Source organism: Scardinius erythrophthalmus, assembly GCF_964197995.2.
Source record: "Scardinius erythrophthalmus genome assembly, chromosome: 1".
Lineage (NCBI taxonomy): Eukaryota > Metazoa > Chordata > Actinopteri > Cypriniformes > Leuciscidae > Scardinius > Scardinius erythrophthalmus.
The window spans coordinates 60666954-60684473 of record NC_138221.1 but is presented as its reverse complement, the minus strand read 5'-3'; the positions used below and the strand labels follow the sequence as shown (position 1 = coordinate 60684473).

At 40.8% G+C, this 17520-nt stretch overlaps 1 protein-coding gene across 3 annotated transcripts in view; it reads left to right on the top strand.

Moving 5' to 3' along the window:
• helz (helicase with zinc finger) overlaps window positions 1-14911 on the top strand; it is a 75553-nt gene extending 60642 nt beyond the window's left edge. For all 3 annotated transcript variants that reach the window (XM_081362791.1, XM_081362790.1, XM_081362789.1), the window contains exons 22-31: window positions 263-467; window positions 2831-2882; window positions 5481-5659; window positions 5801-6005; window positions 6321-6403; window positions 6628-7090; window positions 8973-9204; window positions 9778-10288; window positions 12714-12942; window positions 14267-14911. In XM_081362791.1, the coding sequence (XP_081218917.1) occupies window positions 263-467; window positions 2831-2882; window positions 5481-5659; window positions 5801-6005; window positions 6321-6403; window positions 6628-7090; window positions 8973-9204; window positions 9778-10288; window positions 12714-12942; window positions 14267-14622 (2515 nt within the window). In that variant the 3' untranslated portion in view covers window positions 14623-14911. The remainder of the gene's footprint in view (window positions 1-262; window positions 468-2830; window positions 2883-5480; window positions 5660-5800; window positions 6006-6320; window positions 6404-6627; window positions 7091-8972; window positions 9205-9777; window positions 10289-12713; window positions 12943-14266) is intronic.
• Window positions 14912-17520: the final 2609 nt, after the last annotated feature.

The following is a 17520-nucleotide window of genomic DNA, read 5'->3' as shown; positions in this document are numbered from 1 at the left end:
CAAACAGTTACTGAATCAACATATGACTTGCTTACTGAACTAGAAGTTCCATGTCAATGCATTAGTACTTCAATATGAGTACTTCTAGTATAATTTTATTCATATTTTAACCTTAAAAAATATGTTCTTGAGGTGGTTCCTAGCAGCAAGTTTGGAAACTTCTGCTGTAGCCTTGAACCATCTCAGTTTTGCTTTTGTGTTGTTGGTGCATGTGCAGTGCTGACTTCACTCAAAATCTCTGCATCTGTTTGGTCCTTCACAGAAAATTCTGGGAGACCTTCATCTCCATCTGTCATGAGAATCACAGTCTCCACGGCATCACCTTTGAACAGATTAAGATCCAGCTGGAGGCCCTTGAGCTGAAAAAGACCTATGTGCTCAACCCGCTGGCCCCAGAGTTCATCCCTCGTGCCCTGCGCCCGCAACATCCCCAGGGTCCCGGCAAGCACCAGCACTCCCCACCCAAGGTACAGGACAATCCAGACTCTCATGAGAAGATGCCAACATTTTGTAACAGTAGCTGTTTTGCCTTTGATTTCAGTGCGTTCCTCTTCAATTTCACACAATGGATGTCACAATTGGGCTTTTAAAAGCTATTTCAGACTTCCTCACAATACAAGCAATTCCTGGCAAATGGGCCAATTTTATTACTCTGTTTATCTCTCATGCACGGAAAAAAGGACGTGACAGTCACAATCTGCTCTGATACGGTCAGTGCCGTCCGCTGCGGAGGGTTTGATATGACGTGCTGGGTTGTGGAGACATGCACACTTTCCCCCCGCTGACATTAATGAAAGGCTTTGGTTCGGCGAGCGGCAGAGAGCATCCGTCTAAATGCAAGTGAGCTCTCGCACCCTCGAAACGAATAATATATGCCAATCAATCCCCAGCTCCAAGGGAAGGAAGGTAAACATGCCAGAATAGATGATTGAGGAGACTTCCTCTTCCCCCTTTTTCTTTTTTTCCTCTGTAGCTCAAATTTGTATCTGTTTCTCCTCACCCCCTTCGTTTCATTTGCTCCGTCATTCTGACTGGTTAAAGACGAGTATTGGCTGCTCGACTTACTGCTTCAAAGTGCAGGTGTCCTGTTGGTGATTCTCACGAAACCTGTCCAACCGGTCATATTTCACCCCAAAATTAAAAGAAAAGATAAAGAACAGGAAGCCTGTTTTCAAGACAATTAATATATTTTGTGTTGATATTATTTTCATGACATTTTACGTGTATAGTGAGACCTTTTCTGTTAGCATTCCCATTCATCTTCTTGGAAGAACTGAAAGTATTATGGAGTTATGGAGGCCCAGAAAAGTAAATGTTTGGATTTAAATAGGCAAATGCTTAAGGAGTCAATGATTGGACCATTATTGCAGTGATTATCATGTTTCTGGCATGTTTTATGTTTGGCAACAGTTCTTCTAACGCGAATTTGATGGAGTGTGTAGCTTTTCATTTCTTAAACAACCATGTAGGAAGGCCATATTCCAGGATGTCAAGATTAATCCGGCTCAAACTGTGAAAGAATAGTTGGGAGGGAGCATGAAGAATCATTTTCACACATGAATCGGCACCTTTGAGTCCAGACCTTAAATTCATTGAAAGTCTTTGGGTTGTGCTGGAGGAGACTTTACAGAGTGCTTGACTCTTGCATTGACAATACAAGATCTTGACCAAAAATGTATGCTTTTTTGATGGAAATCTAAAAGAGGTGTATCATTTTGTGTGTTAATGGAGAGAAACGGTGAGCTGGAAGGTTCGCCCTGGCCAACCAATTTCTGACCCCCAGAATTGTCTGATCAATGGCGAATGTGGTGTTCATCCACCATAACTGCTATTACTTTGGAACAAATATACATTCTTGTTTTTGTATACTAATTTCCCAGTTTCCCAGCCTGTATCCTTATCACTGTAACAACGATGTCATCAGGTCAAAGGGGTCAAGACCAAGTGGTCATATTTACAGAAAGCACAAATGATCATGGAGTTTTTAATAGCCAGAGCGTTGAATTTGTTTACACTTTCTGTTTGAGGCGATTTGTTTCAATGATCAGCACCGCTTTGCCATGGTGACTCCCTGTTTTGAAAGCTATAGCATCCTTAACTTAACATGACAGGTGCGTCCCCATTTCTGTGCAGTATTTTCACAGGCAGAAAGTAGCTAATCACATGCTATTGAAATGACTAGCGTGATCGGCGGTTCCTGCAAACGTGCTGACCCTAGAGCGTCAGTGCTTGGAGCTGCAGGACTCGGGCCAGCAGAACGTCTGAAACGCCCATTGATGCTGTCAGTATGCCATTCTGTGTGCACTCAACGACATTGATCTGCTTTGAAAAGGCATGCTTTCTCAACGAATCGCACCAATGGACTCTGATTCGGAAGTCGTTGGCATTACAAAAAAAAATTACAAGCGAGGGTTTTTTCTTGTACATCGCGGTGCTGTTATTCAGGCACCAAGAACAAGAGTTTGTTCCACTCGATCCACTGATTATCTTTCCAGTTAGTGCTGTTTTTCTTGGAAATCATCCGCCCCCTCAAACCGCCCTCTGCCCTCATTTTACTGGAACTCCACCCACATGGAACCAACTCCTCTGACTCTTATATCAAGAACATCTCAGACGAGATTTGCTTAACCATGTGGAAGTAAACCATTGTAAGCTTTTTGACAAATCAGTGCTGCCTCACGGCGATGCTCGTGTGCAGGGTGCGGTCGGCACTGAAAGGGGAAGCACGACCCCCTGACCCTGTGACTATTGTAAGACCCCTTCCCCCTCACTTTCTCCTTCATCCTCTTGCACTGAATCACTCAAACCCTCCTCTTCCTCTTCTCCACAGGCGAAAGGACAGCTGGCCAATCACACTGAACCCTTCCCCCCTGAAGGCTTCGGTAAGTCTCTCTCTTTGACCTCTTGTTATTGAAGGTTTGAACATTTTCACACGTTTTCAAGGCACCGCTTAATTGGATGAACGTGTTCCCATTACATGTTCTCTAGCTCTGAAGTGCTACAGCGTACGGTTGCCGCAATACCGTAATCATGTCAATACACGTCAATTTGTGTGCAATTATATATATATATTTGCAAACATATTTATTATTGGTAACAAATAAACCATTGCCAAAGGGACAAAGCAAGCATTGTTCTACATTATTACATAAAAACTACCAAGATACTACACGTGTTGTTAGATGATAAATTCTACTCAATTACATTATTCAACTATTCAATACAACAGTTACAATTATAGTAAGATTGTTAAAATAATAGTTGTAGTGAGTATTAGAAGATTATATACATGTAATTAGTAAAAAAGAAACAATGTGTTTGTGTATACACTACCTGGCCAAAAAAAAAGATGCTATTTGGATTTAAATAGACATGCTTAAGAGTCAATGATTGGATCATTATTGCAGTGATTATCATTTTTTTAGCATGTTTTATGTTTGGCAACAGTTCTTCTAACCCTAAATGATGGAGTGTGTAGCTTTTCATTTCTTAAACAACTATGCAGGAAGACACATCATGTCCTTATTCCAGGATGACAATGTCAAGATTAATCAGGCTCAAACTGTGAAAGAATGGTTGGGAGGGAGCATGAAGAATAATTTTCACCTCTGAGTCCAGACCTTAAATTCATTGAGAGTCTTTGGGATCTACTGGAGGAGACTTTACAGAGTGCTGGACTCTTGCATTGTCAATACAGGATCTTGACCAAAAATTGATGCACCTCTGGATGGAAATAAATGTTGTGATGTTATTTCCATCAAGAGGTGCATCATTTTTTGGTCAAGATCTTGTATTGACAATGCAAGAGTTAAGCACGTTGTAAGAAGACTTGGATTAAACCACTCAATTCATATGGATTACTTTTACAAAGCCTTTTAACACACTATAGTGTTAAAAGTGTATTGGTAGCCACTCAAGATTAATCTGAGACCGTAAAAGGCACTTTAGTTTACTCGTTTAACATTCACATTGAGTAGTTACCTGGAGAATGTGATGGAGAGGTCAGCAGCTTTCGGCCCCTCGTGAAGGAGATATTTTCACGGTTTTTGACCTCTGATTTGAGGATATTATTGGTGTGATGTGACAGTGCTGTCAGTACGAATCGAAGTTATTAGTTTGTAGAGTGCCGCTTGAGTGATTGTTGAGGCAGAAAGAGAAGAGACAGAGAGAGAGAGAGAATAGAGGAGTCAGAGAGAGACGAGATCAGTGAAGTGGATCCAGCTTCCTTCCAGCCTCGCTTCTTGCCCAATCAAAACATGATCCCACCGATAATGTGTGGCAGCAGCGCCAATTCTCTCTGAATTACTCCCTTGGATTGCCGTGTGTGTCTGGGCAAATGACTTGAGCCAGCTCGCTCATGAGGACATTTTGGCGGTGGTTGTAGCGTAATGATTCTGGAGGAGTTGGGCTTTTAACACACTGGTTCAATCTGAAGCAGGGATGACCCTGAAATTGGTACAGATTAGGGTGTATCAGGGCGTAAAGTTTCACACTAGAGATTTTAGATCAGACCTCAAATCATTATTGGGTGAATCTCACGAAACATGTCAAGAACATCCATCCATCCATTCTTCAAACCACTTGTCCTATGTAGGGTCGCAGTGATCCTGGAGCCTTTTAAAAATTGTCCTTAAAACTGGACTCATTTACTTTCTTTCTTTTCCTCTCTCGCTGTGATTTCTTATTTTGGGGTGAAAATTGACCCGGGCATGTTCTTGATTCATTTCATGAGATTCAGTGATAAATGGTACCTGGGATATGATTCATTTGAACTTCATTTACAAAAGTACCATTCTGTAAGGGCACAAAATAAGTGTTTTATGGAAATGCGGTACATTCATCTCCTATGAAAAATGAGTGCTAAAAGATTGTTGTGAACACCAGATGGAGAATAGAGATTTTAATTAAATTACTGAACTAATGAGACTTGGAGACATATTTTGCTAGAACTATTGATCAGTGTTGGCACACATTTGCAAGTACTTTTTGCCAAGAAATTTGGTTTTGACAACAGATAAACAACCATAACCAAAATCACCATTTTCTCTTGTTACAATTATTATTATTATATTAATAAATATATATAATAAATTATATATTTTTTCACCTTTCTTGCTTGTTAACAGTGGTAAATGTGTAGGTGACAGTCCAATTTAGGTTTAGGGTCTAGCAAATGTGTGAAATGGAGGAAAAACGATTAGACTTCTTATTTCATCATTAGTTTTCTCCAGCTTGCTTAGGATGAAAGTGTTTCCAATTCGCAAACTCCATCATGTTACAATAGAATTCACAATACTTTGCTCAATAATCAAACAGTTAAAAACCCAATTATTGAGCAAAGGATCAGTTAGAAGTGTTGTCGGAGATGAGTCAGGCCTCCAGTGCTTTGCCATCCAAGAGTATAAATGCAATATTGTTAAGTATGATATAGCTTTTGATTCCTTTAGTCTCAGTTTTGGTTGATCTTTTTGTATCTTTAGTTCAGCCCAGCACTGCTGTGTTGATGGGGAACCCGATTCAGGCCTTTACTCCACCTGGAGCAGGAGCTCCAGCCTCCGGGAAATCACCAAGCCCTGTTCAAAAATTCGACCCCGGAGCCAGCATCCTTTATGTGCCCGCTGTCTATGGGGGCAATATGGTAATGCCAATGCCTCTTCCGGTACGTTCTGCCAGACATTTCAGCCCATTCTCTAGTTCTTTTTACTGTTGGTTGGAATTTGGAGGTCCTCATCCATCCACTGTAAATGTATTTCCTTGAACATCTCATGCACTTGTATCAACCTCACCTTCTCTTCACCAGTTGCCCTGGACCGGCTATCAGAGTCGTTTCGCTGTGGATCCTCGCATCATGAGTCACCAGGCTGCCATGGCGTACAACCTCAACCTGCGGCCAGCAACCAAATGTGCCTCACCTGTGCTGTATGGGTTCGGTCACCCCTCTCCTTTGGGCCTGAACCAGCAGCCCACCTCTGAGAAAGATCTACATCAAGAGCCCAGTGGGAATGGTAAAACTCTCAACACTAGTCTTTATTTTAACAGTACTGAAAGCTCAACTGATGCATGCCAATATCAACACCAAGGTCATGGGTTAGAAATGCACATGCACTGTGGGTGGGAATCAAAGCAGAATATATTACATGTCAGATGTCTTTGTATTGGCTGACAGTTCACATTGCACCTTAACACTTGCCTTTACACACCACATTGTAAAAGTTTATTTAGAAAGTTTTTTAGGTCGGTGAACTCTCAGGTTTGAGCTGTCATATATGGCTGTTGGTGAGGCACTCCTTGTATTGTGCTGATTTGTTGCCATTCTTTAGGGAAAATCGACATTAATGGAAAAACGGAGCATTGTAGGCTGCTGACACCCGAGAGGAAAGCCCCCGAGCTGAAGGAAAAACAGGTACCATCCATCCGCCCGTTCCCTTTTCGTATTTATCAAATGTCCTTCCCAGTTTAATCTGAAATAAATCAAAGGAGCCACCCACTATGCCTTCCCACAAGAACACTTGAAACATGGACCATCTATCTTTACTCAACCCCTGCATGCTCAAAACACTTCACTTCTCCTACTCCTTTACACCCTCTATTAGAGTCACACGTTGGTAATGATTATACTTTCTACAGGGGGACCCAGAATCAGTGCATAACAAGAGTCCAGAGCCCCAGTCCAACGTGGGCTTCCCCAGCAGCCGCCTCATGCGCAAAGACCCACAAGCCCAGAGGGCCCTCAACTTTCACCTGGCCCCCCCACATCCCGGCTTCCCCCCTCACCACGGAAACAGCCAGTTTCCGCAGCAGTATGGGCTCCCCCGACCTCCCCTCCGAATGCAGGCCCCCATCCACCCTCAGGCCTCCTCCTTCCCCCCGTCATTCTTCAGTGGGCCTCCAATGACACACCGCGGACTGCAGTCTCCAGTCCTGGAGGGGATGGAGGGTGGGGACGGCTCGATGGGAGCAGTCCCAGGTGGGGTGGCTGAGGATATGAAGGGTGTGGTGAGAGGCCTGCCCCCACAGATGCACCAGCAGCCCCTACGCCTCAACAGCTTTGGAGAAGAGAGTTTGGACTCTCTGTTGGGCGATACTCTGGGTATGTGCATACGCAAGACTGCTTCAAAAGGCTTTATTATTGTCTTTGATTTATTGTGCTTTACTGTCTATTCCGACTGCTTTTGTGACAGTTTTGAGTTTGCTCTGCCAGCAACTTTGACGGTTTAAGTTTAAGCCATGTTCCAATCTTTCAGGCTTCTCGTAAATTCCACAGTACTGTGCTCAAGAGTTTGAATTGGACAGGTAAAAAGCCTGTTCACAAAATTGCAGATAAACTATTCTAAGAGAAACTATTCTATCTGAGCTCCTTTAACAGAGTCTGAAGCAGCCACCCAGAACACAATAGCAACCCACTCAGAACTACTCAGAACTACTCAGACCACATAATCAACCACATAGCAATGTCCTACCAATCCCCAGAACATCTTCAAACCCACAGCAACATGATAAATACAGTCATGACGTCATGGCAGCCATAGACCAAAATCATAGAGAGCAGAACACAATAGCAACCCACTCAGAACTACTCAAACACATTATCAACCACATAGCAATGCCCTACCAATCCCCAGAATACCTTCAAACCCACAGCAACATGATAAAAGCAGTCATGACTAGGGTTGCAAAGGGGCGGAAAATTTCCGGTAAATTTCCGGAAAGTTTCCGGTAAATTTCCGGAAAGTTTCCGGTAAATTTCCGTGGGAAGTTAAGCTGGGGAATTTTGGAAATATTCATTACCACGGCAACCGCTTGTGCATCCACTCTGAAAGTAACTGTACACATAAGAGACGGATAGATACATTATTTAAGGTTATTTCTATTCGTTAGAATATTGATATATGAACTTGTTGTCAAGTAAGCCCCGTTGCGAGCATGTGCGTCTCTCTAAACTCTCTAAACAGTGTGCTGCACTGCTCTAGTTGACTTCTGCGCCTTCCCCTCCGAAAATATCACGTTAATTTTGAAAACGTAATTCCTTTTGTGGAACCTCTTGGTCTTTCTTCATGTTTCTTTGACAAATATCAGTGTCTCAGTCTCACACAAGCTGCACGCGAGTTAACCACGCCTACTTATATACATGTTGCGGTATACACGGAATAAAAAAATCTGTTACGGTTGACATTTTCTTCCGCGGTAACGATATATACCGTCATACCGCCCAGCCCTACTTATGTGGTAAACAAAGTTATGCTAGCTTATTTAGCATCTAACTTATTAGCTTGCTATCTACTAGATGAATACATTTGTATGTGATATTTGCAATTTAAACATTTAATAAATATATTTCCCCATAATATCATCAAAACTTACTTCACTTTGTTTAGTCCACAGGCTCAAATGTGTGCCTTCAATAGTCTTGTGCTTTGGGCTTCTGTACATGTGATGGAGGCATGCACAGTGCCAGTAGGGGGTGTGGTCTCAGTAGCCCTGCAGTAATCAGTGTGCTATGTGCATGTGATTGAGGAATGGCATGGATATTCAAGTGTATTTGAATGGCATCTGTTTGTTTTAGTCAAGATTATGCTAAAATATACTTTCCTCAACTATATTTAAGTTCCCTATGAAGAGCCAACCCTCAACTTTGAAAATTCCCAGTTTATTCCCGTTTATTCCCATAAATTCCTGTTAATTCCCTTAAATTCCCATTAATTCCCATGGAAAGTTTCCATCTTTGAAAATTCCCATAATTTTGCAACCCTAGTCATGACGTCGTGGCAGCCATAGACCAACAACAGAGAGCTTCCATCCTTGCGACAGCTAATAGTGTTAGAAAATATTTGGATATATTTTAAACTTTTTGTTGTTTAGACTTGGCGTTGTTGTTATAACTTCTGCTGAAATGGTCATGGTGGGGTTTGGTGAACAGACCTTTTGTGTTTTCCCAGCATGTCACAGGGCTTTTCTCTGTTGTGTTGTCACAGATGGTCAGGCTTCCTCAGGGCTGGATGCTCTGGGCCAGCAGCAGCAGCAGGCTCGTGTGGGTCAGTGGGGTGAACATACTCCCTTCCTGCAGACCGGTGTGGCCCCCTTCCCCCTGGCGCAGCAGTTGGCTCATCTTGGCCAGCAGGGTCTGCGGCTCCCGCAGCAGCTCCTCCGAGCCGGATGGGGCCTAGGCCCCGCAGCAGAGGAGGAGCCCAGACCTGCCATGCCCAGGTTAGAAGACTCTTTGTCCTGCTGTTTAGCTGTTTTGTGAGTCAGTCGATACTAGATTTCAGTACTCTGTCAAATTTCATTTTTTTTTCAACATGGCAACTGGATGCTTCGAAGCCCCTAAAGTTTTGCGAGCAAACAAACGTTTCTCGGGAAAACAAATGTTTTGCTAGAGAATGCAATGTTTCTCAGGATAACACAAAAGTTTTGTGAGCGAATGCAAGATTTCTCGGGAGAACAAATGTTTAGCCAGCGAACGCAAGATTTCTTAGGAGAATGCAAAGGATTTGTGAGCGAAGGCCAAAGTTTTGCGAGTCGTTGAAAAAGTTTTACGAGTGAATAAACTTTCTCGGGGGAACGGAAAACTTAAGCGTGATGATTTTAAAGCTTACTGAGGTCATTTCACAATATAGCATGGTGCTGTTTTAAAAAGTTTACCATTACGTACTGTTATACCATTTTCTTTGCTTTTTTGTTTCATAATATAGTAGGCAGTATACAGAATATACTGTGCAGTAAGTAGTAAGCTAGTATTCCATTCTGACTATATGAGTTTTTTCTTCCCCCCCCACCCAGATATCCTGGTCTGTTGCGTGAAATGCTCCCTCAAGAGCAGTATGAGCAGCGGGAGCCGACCGAAATGCCGCCTCCTCAGTCTCGCCTCCTTCAATACCGTCAAGTCCAGCCCAGAAGCCCCGGAGACCTGCCATCTCCCTCTTCCTCTAATTCAAATCACACTTCTGGCCCCAATCCTTTCCCAGTTCCGGCTCCGCCCTCCTACCCCGACACCAGCCGAGAGATGCCCATGGGCGGTCAGCCCTTCCAGCAGCACCAAGCCTTCAATCAGGCCTCCTTCTCCCTGCCACCCGAGCACACAGCGGGGCCTCTTCCGGTCAAGTACCTCCTCCAGGAGGCCCACTGGCCCCACCCTGGCCTACCCCAAAGCCACGTGCTGGGCCACGGCATGCCCTTCGGCCTGCAGGCGATGGCGCACCGGCAAGAGCAGGGCCCCCTCACGCAGCTGCAGCACCAGCAGCAGAAACAGCAGCTCCAGGCCCCGCAGAGCACCCTGCACAGCGTAGAAGAGGTAAGTGGTGCCTTTGGTCTCTTCAGTTGTCCTCACACTTCATTCACTGCTTCAATGTCTATAATCACATTGGCAATCAGTGCATATTTGCAAAAGTTGAAGTCTCATCATCATAATGTGGCCTCAAATGGACAATTCTCATTGAAAATGAACAAATTGCAGACACTTTGGATGAAAGGAATTGAGTTTGTTTTAAAGGAATATTCCATAAATGAGTACTAAAACTCAATTCCTTCGTCCTCAAGTCAGAGTTTTGAATGTTTTTTTTCTTGGTCTGTGGTGAACACAGTCAAGATATTTTCACATTTTATTATACAACATAAGTACATCAGTAAATTCGGCCTTGTGATTTTTTTTTTTAAAGCTTTTAATTGTCTTGTAAAAGGCGGTTGACACCAAGTGTATCAATTAAATTTAAGTTCAAGACTCTAAAATTGGATAAAAACCGAAATGGAAATGTTTGATGGTTGTATATTGTGAGCGTTGTTTGTGATTGTAAATTAATTTGCTCGTATTTACTTTTAACTTATGGCACTTAACGCGAGACACTACAGGTGAATAGGGTAAAAATTTTAACTTGCATATATCACCATGAAACTTTCCCAGTTGATTACCCTACATTAAGATGAGAAAAAAAATTATTACAAGGTTTCTGTAATTTAATGTTTAAATATGCAAATTACGCGAGATCTAATTAAATATGTGCTAATTTGCATATATTTTAAAAAACAAAATATGAGTATTGGATAAAGCCAGGTTAAAAAAAAAAATTCATTGTGTTCACATATTAGATGGGAAAAAATTACATGGGGATTTATGGATATCTACTTTTGTTATCCTGTAAATCAGAATATACTGTCAGTAGCCTTAAAAAAAAATTTATCTAAAAGATTTTCGCCATGTTTTTTGGAATAAAATGTTATATAAATCAAGCTAGGAATAATATATTTACAAATCCCTCTGTAAATGTCTTCATAATATAACTAGGTACAAGACTGGAAAGTTTGGTGTTTAAAGGTGCTACTGAAGTGGAGATTTCGGACTTGGAGTATGAGAGAAAAGTCAGTTTGAGAAAACGGGCTTTAAAGATTTATCATCAGCCAATGAGATTGCGCATTCAGCCCTTTTACTTTCACGATTGGTTGCTGATAAAAAAGGAAATTACCATATTTGGATCCGACAGCATTGTACAGGAGAGAGAGAGCTTTCCAGCTGTGCCTGTGATGACAGGGAGCAGACAGCGATCGTGGAGCAGCGTGTTGATTAAGAACGCCAACTTTTGTTGAATTTATGAGAAATCTACAGACGCAAACAGACAAAGTGTAGTAAAATAAAGACCTAAATGTGTATTTCGGACTTTTTTTCACCACCGTTATTGAAGACAAATATCCAAAAATCTCAAAATTGACCAGTAAAAAAAACCACAATGTTTTTGCCTGCCGTGTCTCGCCTTAACACAATTAATCGTTGAAAGATCGCTATTTCGATTCAAACACCCTCACAATATTATTCCTAAATGACAACGATTCGCTTGTCTATCAAACTTCTGAAAAGTACACTCATAGCGAACATTCAAATCTGCTTTCTGATCCAGAGAGTAGTTATGTAAAGGTTTGAAGCAGCTTCACAAACAGTCTTTTCAACAACACCGTATCATCATTTCTGTGTTGCAAATATTCAAATGACCACAGAAGTACTGGGATAAACGTTTATAGTTTGGATAAAACACTGATATCTACGGTAGTGATCAAAATGGAGTAAATCACCCTTTGAAAGTAACTTGACGCTCCAAATATAGATTATCAATTACATTGTTACACCAGTAGGTGGCGACAAGTAACTATTAAAAATTAATTTGTCATTGAATCATTCATTCGAGAGATTTGTTCAAAAATTATGATTCATCCAGTAATGACACAAGTGAAGTCTTTGAGTCATTGTATTATTCACTCAAACTTTTTCTTTTATTTTAATTATTTGAATGAATGATTTGAAGTAGACTGCAGCAATTAACGTTTTGTTAGAACCTGTAGTACATGTTATTGTGTTTAGTTCATGAATCATGATTCTCAATTTATCCAGACTCGTACGGCTCTATTTTATGTATATTTATACACACTGAAGGACATGTGGAAATGTATTGTCTGTGGTAATAACAGCATAAATGCATAATGTAGGGTAAAAAAAAAAAAAACAGAATATTGCTTTAAAATGACAATTGTTGACTTGTTTGGACTTCTGCTACTTGTGTGATTTGGCATATCATTTTAGGCTGAAAAAGGACAACAAATAATGCAAAAATACATATCTTTGGCATTCAAATGAACTTGCACTGTTTTTAATGTTTCAATCAAAGGGTTGGACAGAAATGCGTCCAAATGAGTTTAGTTTCTGCCTATTCCCACGCTCATTTTCTGTCTCTCAGTATGAACCACGGGGCCCTGGGCGGCCTCTGTACCAGAGGAGGATCTCCTCCAGCTCCCCCCAGCCGTATCAGGACAGCCTGGATCCTCAGGACCACCCCACACCCTCCTACAGATACCCTTCGGCAGACCTATGGCTAGGCAGCAGCGGGCCTGGCCCGAACCCCGCTCCTCTCCACAACATTCCATGTAACGGAGCGAGCCACCTCGTCCCTCACAGGGAGGTTTTAGGTGCGTTTCATTGACCTTTGCATGTGTAGGATAGATTTGTGTGATATGTAAGAAATTCTCATCAACCAATCCCCACCTTATTTTTAACATAAGAGCGGCACGGCCATTTGTAACTTGAATGTGTGGAAGCTTTCAGTGTAATTTTGCTTTTTCAGTTAATTTAGCTATTCAAACTTTCAAAACAACAATTAGTCACTTGAGAAATGTCTATACCAAACGAAATGCAAGAAAACATTAATGTTTTTAAAGTCCCCCTGTAGGCAATAATCGTATCCCTTAAAACTCATCTTTAATCACCAAAATGACATCCTTAAATGTTTTTTTCCTTGGAAAAAAAAAGTTCTTCATGTCTTAAAATAGCTTGAATGTAACTCTACACCCTTGCCTCATTTAGTATACGCATATTCTATGAATATGTAAATGAGCCCCGCCTCCACTCACTCACACCAGCTCAGAGATCCACTGGTTGACGATCACACGTTGATCTGATTGGTTACAAGGTAGTTTGTGACGTCAGAAACACCAGCGATTTCAAACCGCGTTTTTGAGACTGTCTTTGGTTCACTGCAGTTTTAAGGAGAAAATACTCAGCAATGGTGTCGACTTATGAATGTACACATGGTTTGTCTTATAGCATATTAAAAACACCACGTAGACATATAAACAACATTAAAAGCTTGATTTTCACCACAGGGGGACTTTAATGTTATTTGTCTTTATCTGTGATGCCATTAACACCTGTGCATTTAACCTCATTAAATATAATAAATGTTTTAGTTGACACTTGAGTTTTGACCTTGTGATGTTATATATATATATATATATATATATATATATATATATATATATATATATATATATATATATATGTAAGGGATAATGTATAGAGAGGCGGTTGTTATAGCGAATAACAAGCCCGACAGGCTGAACGAGACCCCGACGCGAAGCGGAGGGGTCTTGACAGCCTGAAGGGCTTGTTATTCGCTATAACGACCGCCTCTCTATACATTATCCCGCTTATTACATGGCTACCTACAAAATAAATAAATAATTTGACACGAATTATTGATTTAAAAAGGAGTTTATTGATTTAAAAACGATTGTATTGCTTCCGCCAAAGAAAATAGTCCGTTCCGCGTCCATAGCAACGCGCTGTTTTTCATGGCAACGGTCTGTTATACTCCGCAGCGGTCTGTTATAAAGAAATAACAGACCGCATTCTACATTGGAATTCAGCCAAGCCATGTAATAAATATATATATATATATATATATATATATATATAGTTAAGTAGTAATAATGACTTTTACGAATTGATCCTCAGTTTCAAAGGCGATGAGTGTGGCGGATGAGCACGTCAAGGCCGAGTGTCTCCAGCAGTCTCCTCACCCCGCTAGCGCCGCGTCTCTCCAGCATCACGGACAGTTCCCACCCCTCATGCCCAGCAAGCAAACCCCACCAGACCCAGGAGGAGGGGGCAACACCAGCCCAGGGGGCCCCCAGGGGCCCGGCAACTCCAAGCCCCCGACCATGTCCTACGCCAGCGCCCTCCGAGCCCCTCCAAAGCCCCGCCCGCTGCCTGAGCAGGTCAAGAAGAACAGTGACCCCATCTCTCTGTTACAGGAGCTTAGCATAGGCAGTTCAAACAGTAGCAATGGCTATTACACGTATTTTAAGTAAGTCAATATATATGAACTATATACACCTGTTAAAAAGGAAAACGGTTGAAAAAAAATAGAATAACAATCTTAAAAAAATATATAAAAATGTCTTTTGATTTTGTGGGATAGTTAGACATTTTGCGTTTTATTATTTTTTACTTGCTTTAGTACTAGTTGGTTCTTTTACAGTTTGGCATCTGTGATTTTACAAACCGAATCAGCATATATATATATATATATATATATATATATATATATATATATATATATATATATATATATATCATGAAACACCAAAACATTTGGGGAAAAAAACATTTAAAAAAATCAGTAACAAAAAAAAAAAAAAAAAAAAAAAAGATTTATTGAAAAAAAGATTTTTAAAAACACCATGAATTGGCTGACCACTCAGCTGCCTGTCTTTCCTGTAATTATGTCCGCTCTCTTTGCATCCACTCCCAGAAGTAAAACTTGTTGAAGTGATTTTTCCCAGCTGGCATTTTTTTATGATGTTCAGTTTCTTGGTGTGTTTTCTTGTGCTTGCAGCTGAGTGGTGAACTGACTCAGATAAAAAAAATATTATAAAAAGTTGTATAGATGTAGACAAACTTTTCTCAAACCTGTACATATGAATAAATGAATACATGAGATGACAACCGTGTGCTTTATTATTCTACCACCGCATCCACATGTAGGATGTAAAAAAATATCAAAGGCAAATATCAAACATTATGAAATGGGACATCAGAACATTTATTTTTATTATGTTTGCAAATACATGGAAAGATGCCAATTGAGCAGAAAGTTCATTTCTCGATAAGTCTGGTTGTTATTGGATGATGCAATGGAAATCAAAATGCTCATTTTTTTAAGCAACAAAGAGGTTTTGTTTCTGCTCACCTGATCAGGATATTTAAAAAATTAACCACTATAATGGTCATTAGTAGCCTACTGGTAGAAAGCAAATAAACTGGATGAAAAATGTATAAAGCAAACAAACTGGCCATTTTCATGAAGCTTTTAAGGGGTTAGTTCAGCCAAAAATGATAATTCTTCCATCATTTGCTCACCCTCATGTCGTTCTATCCAAACCCCTCAGACTTTCGCTTATCTTTAGAACAAAAATAAAGAAATTTTTGATGAAATCTTCCGGTAAAACGTAACTTGTTGGTGTGGCTGTATCTTTAATTTTCTGAGGTAGATTTAACAGCCATCATTTAAAGCAATAAGGCCCGCGAGGTCGTGATTTACAGTGAATTTTGAGCAGCTAAGGGGCGTTGTTGGGCAAGACGGGGAGCGGAGTGCCTAAAACCCCCTTAGCTGTTGTAAATTCACTGTAAAACACGGCTTCAAGTGGCTTATTGCTTTTATAAAACGGTTACTCCACAAAAATATTCATTCCAATATTTATTTCATTCATAAAATAAACACCAGCAACAAAAAATATAACGTTATAACACATTTATTCCTCCGCCAAGCAATGTAGTTCCAAAGAGGTTACCAGTAACACATGCAGCAACAAAGAATGACAAACGGCAGTTGCGCAGTGATACTAATGTAATGCGGTCACAGGTGTGTGTTTGCTGAGTGATTTACTTATGTGATTTATAACGGCTTCGAACGCTCAACCAATCAGAATCAAGGACCGGAACTATCCGTTTTTAAAGTGTAACACTTTTTTCATAGTCAGAATATTGTTAGTTAAATAGGCCTAGCACTAATTTAGTTGTTGAAATGTTAAACGAGATGAACACGACAGCGTCGTTAGTTCAACAGCTGAGCACGTCAGTTTTCACACTTCCCCTCCGATGACCAACAACGACGGAAATGGATAATAAAATGGATCATCCATTTCTACACAAGGTTGGTCTTTCTGTTTAAAAGTTGTGATACTAAAATGCAATTGTCAATCTTATCTCTTTTACTTACGTTTTTCTCTTTATTGCTCGTTCCTTTGCCCAACGTGACAGCTAACAATTCGACTTTAATACCCATCAGATGCAGAAATAAAGTTCAGCCTTTTTTAACCCTGATTGATCAATTACATGAGACATGATACATTTAAGTTAGTTGTTTTTTTTAATATTACCTTTCATGCACTGTGTAATATGGCTGTCTGTGAATGTAAATGGTCTGTAAAGTCAAAGGTGCACAATAAATTGTGTCCCAAAATAAATAAATATCGACTCTGAACGCCTAAACGAGTCGTCAGGAATTCCAGTCTCACTTAGGCGACCTGCAAATGTACGCAAACAACTAGTTTGACCCTCAAGCACTGTAGCTGGTTTGTGTAGTGTACATGTCGAGAAGACGAAGCTTTCGGCTCTTCAAAAGCAAATTCTCTTTGTAAACACTTCTAGAGGAGGGGGTTAGTGGTTAAAATTACAACCGCGACACAGCCTTATAACCTTTTGATTTCTTTCCTTTTGAATGTTCACCGGAAATACCCGAGCTGGCTTATCGAAAACCTGAAATTAACCATGCATATAGCGAATTGTCGAAGCAAGTCTCAGCAGTTTCAGACTCACTTCCTGTTACATACCTACGTACCAATGTAACACATTTGCATAATGCCAGCCTATGGTCCTCATTGGCTGCCTGCAAGCAAGGTCTACTTTGACCTCAAAAACTGGAGTTGTTGCTGAGGCCTGGAAGAGTTTGGTTCGTGTTGTCGACATGTCGAGTAGATGCCGTTTTCTGCGCTGACAAAGCAAATCCACTTTACATGCACTTCCAAAGGTTGAGGACTCGCGCTCCAGTTGATATGATAAAACCGACGCCATCGTTTCTCTTTGTATCTCTGTGTATCTGAGGAAGATGAAAACTGAAACATCCCTGTTGTCAAGTGTAACTGCGGTTCACCATATTTCTACAAATTCAATATCCTCAAGTACAATGCTAAATCACAAAGATGTAT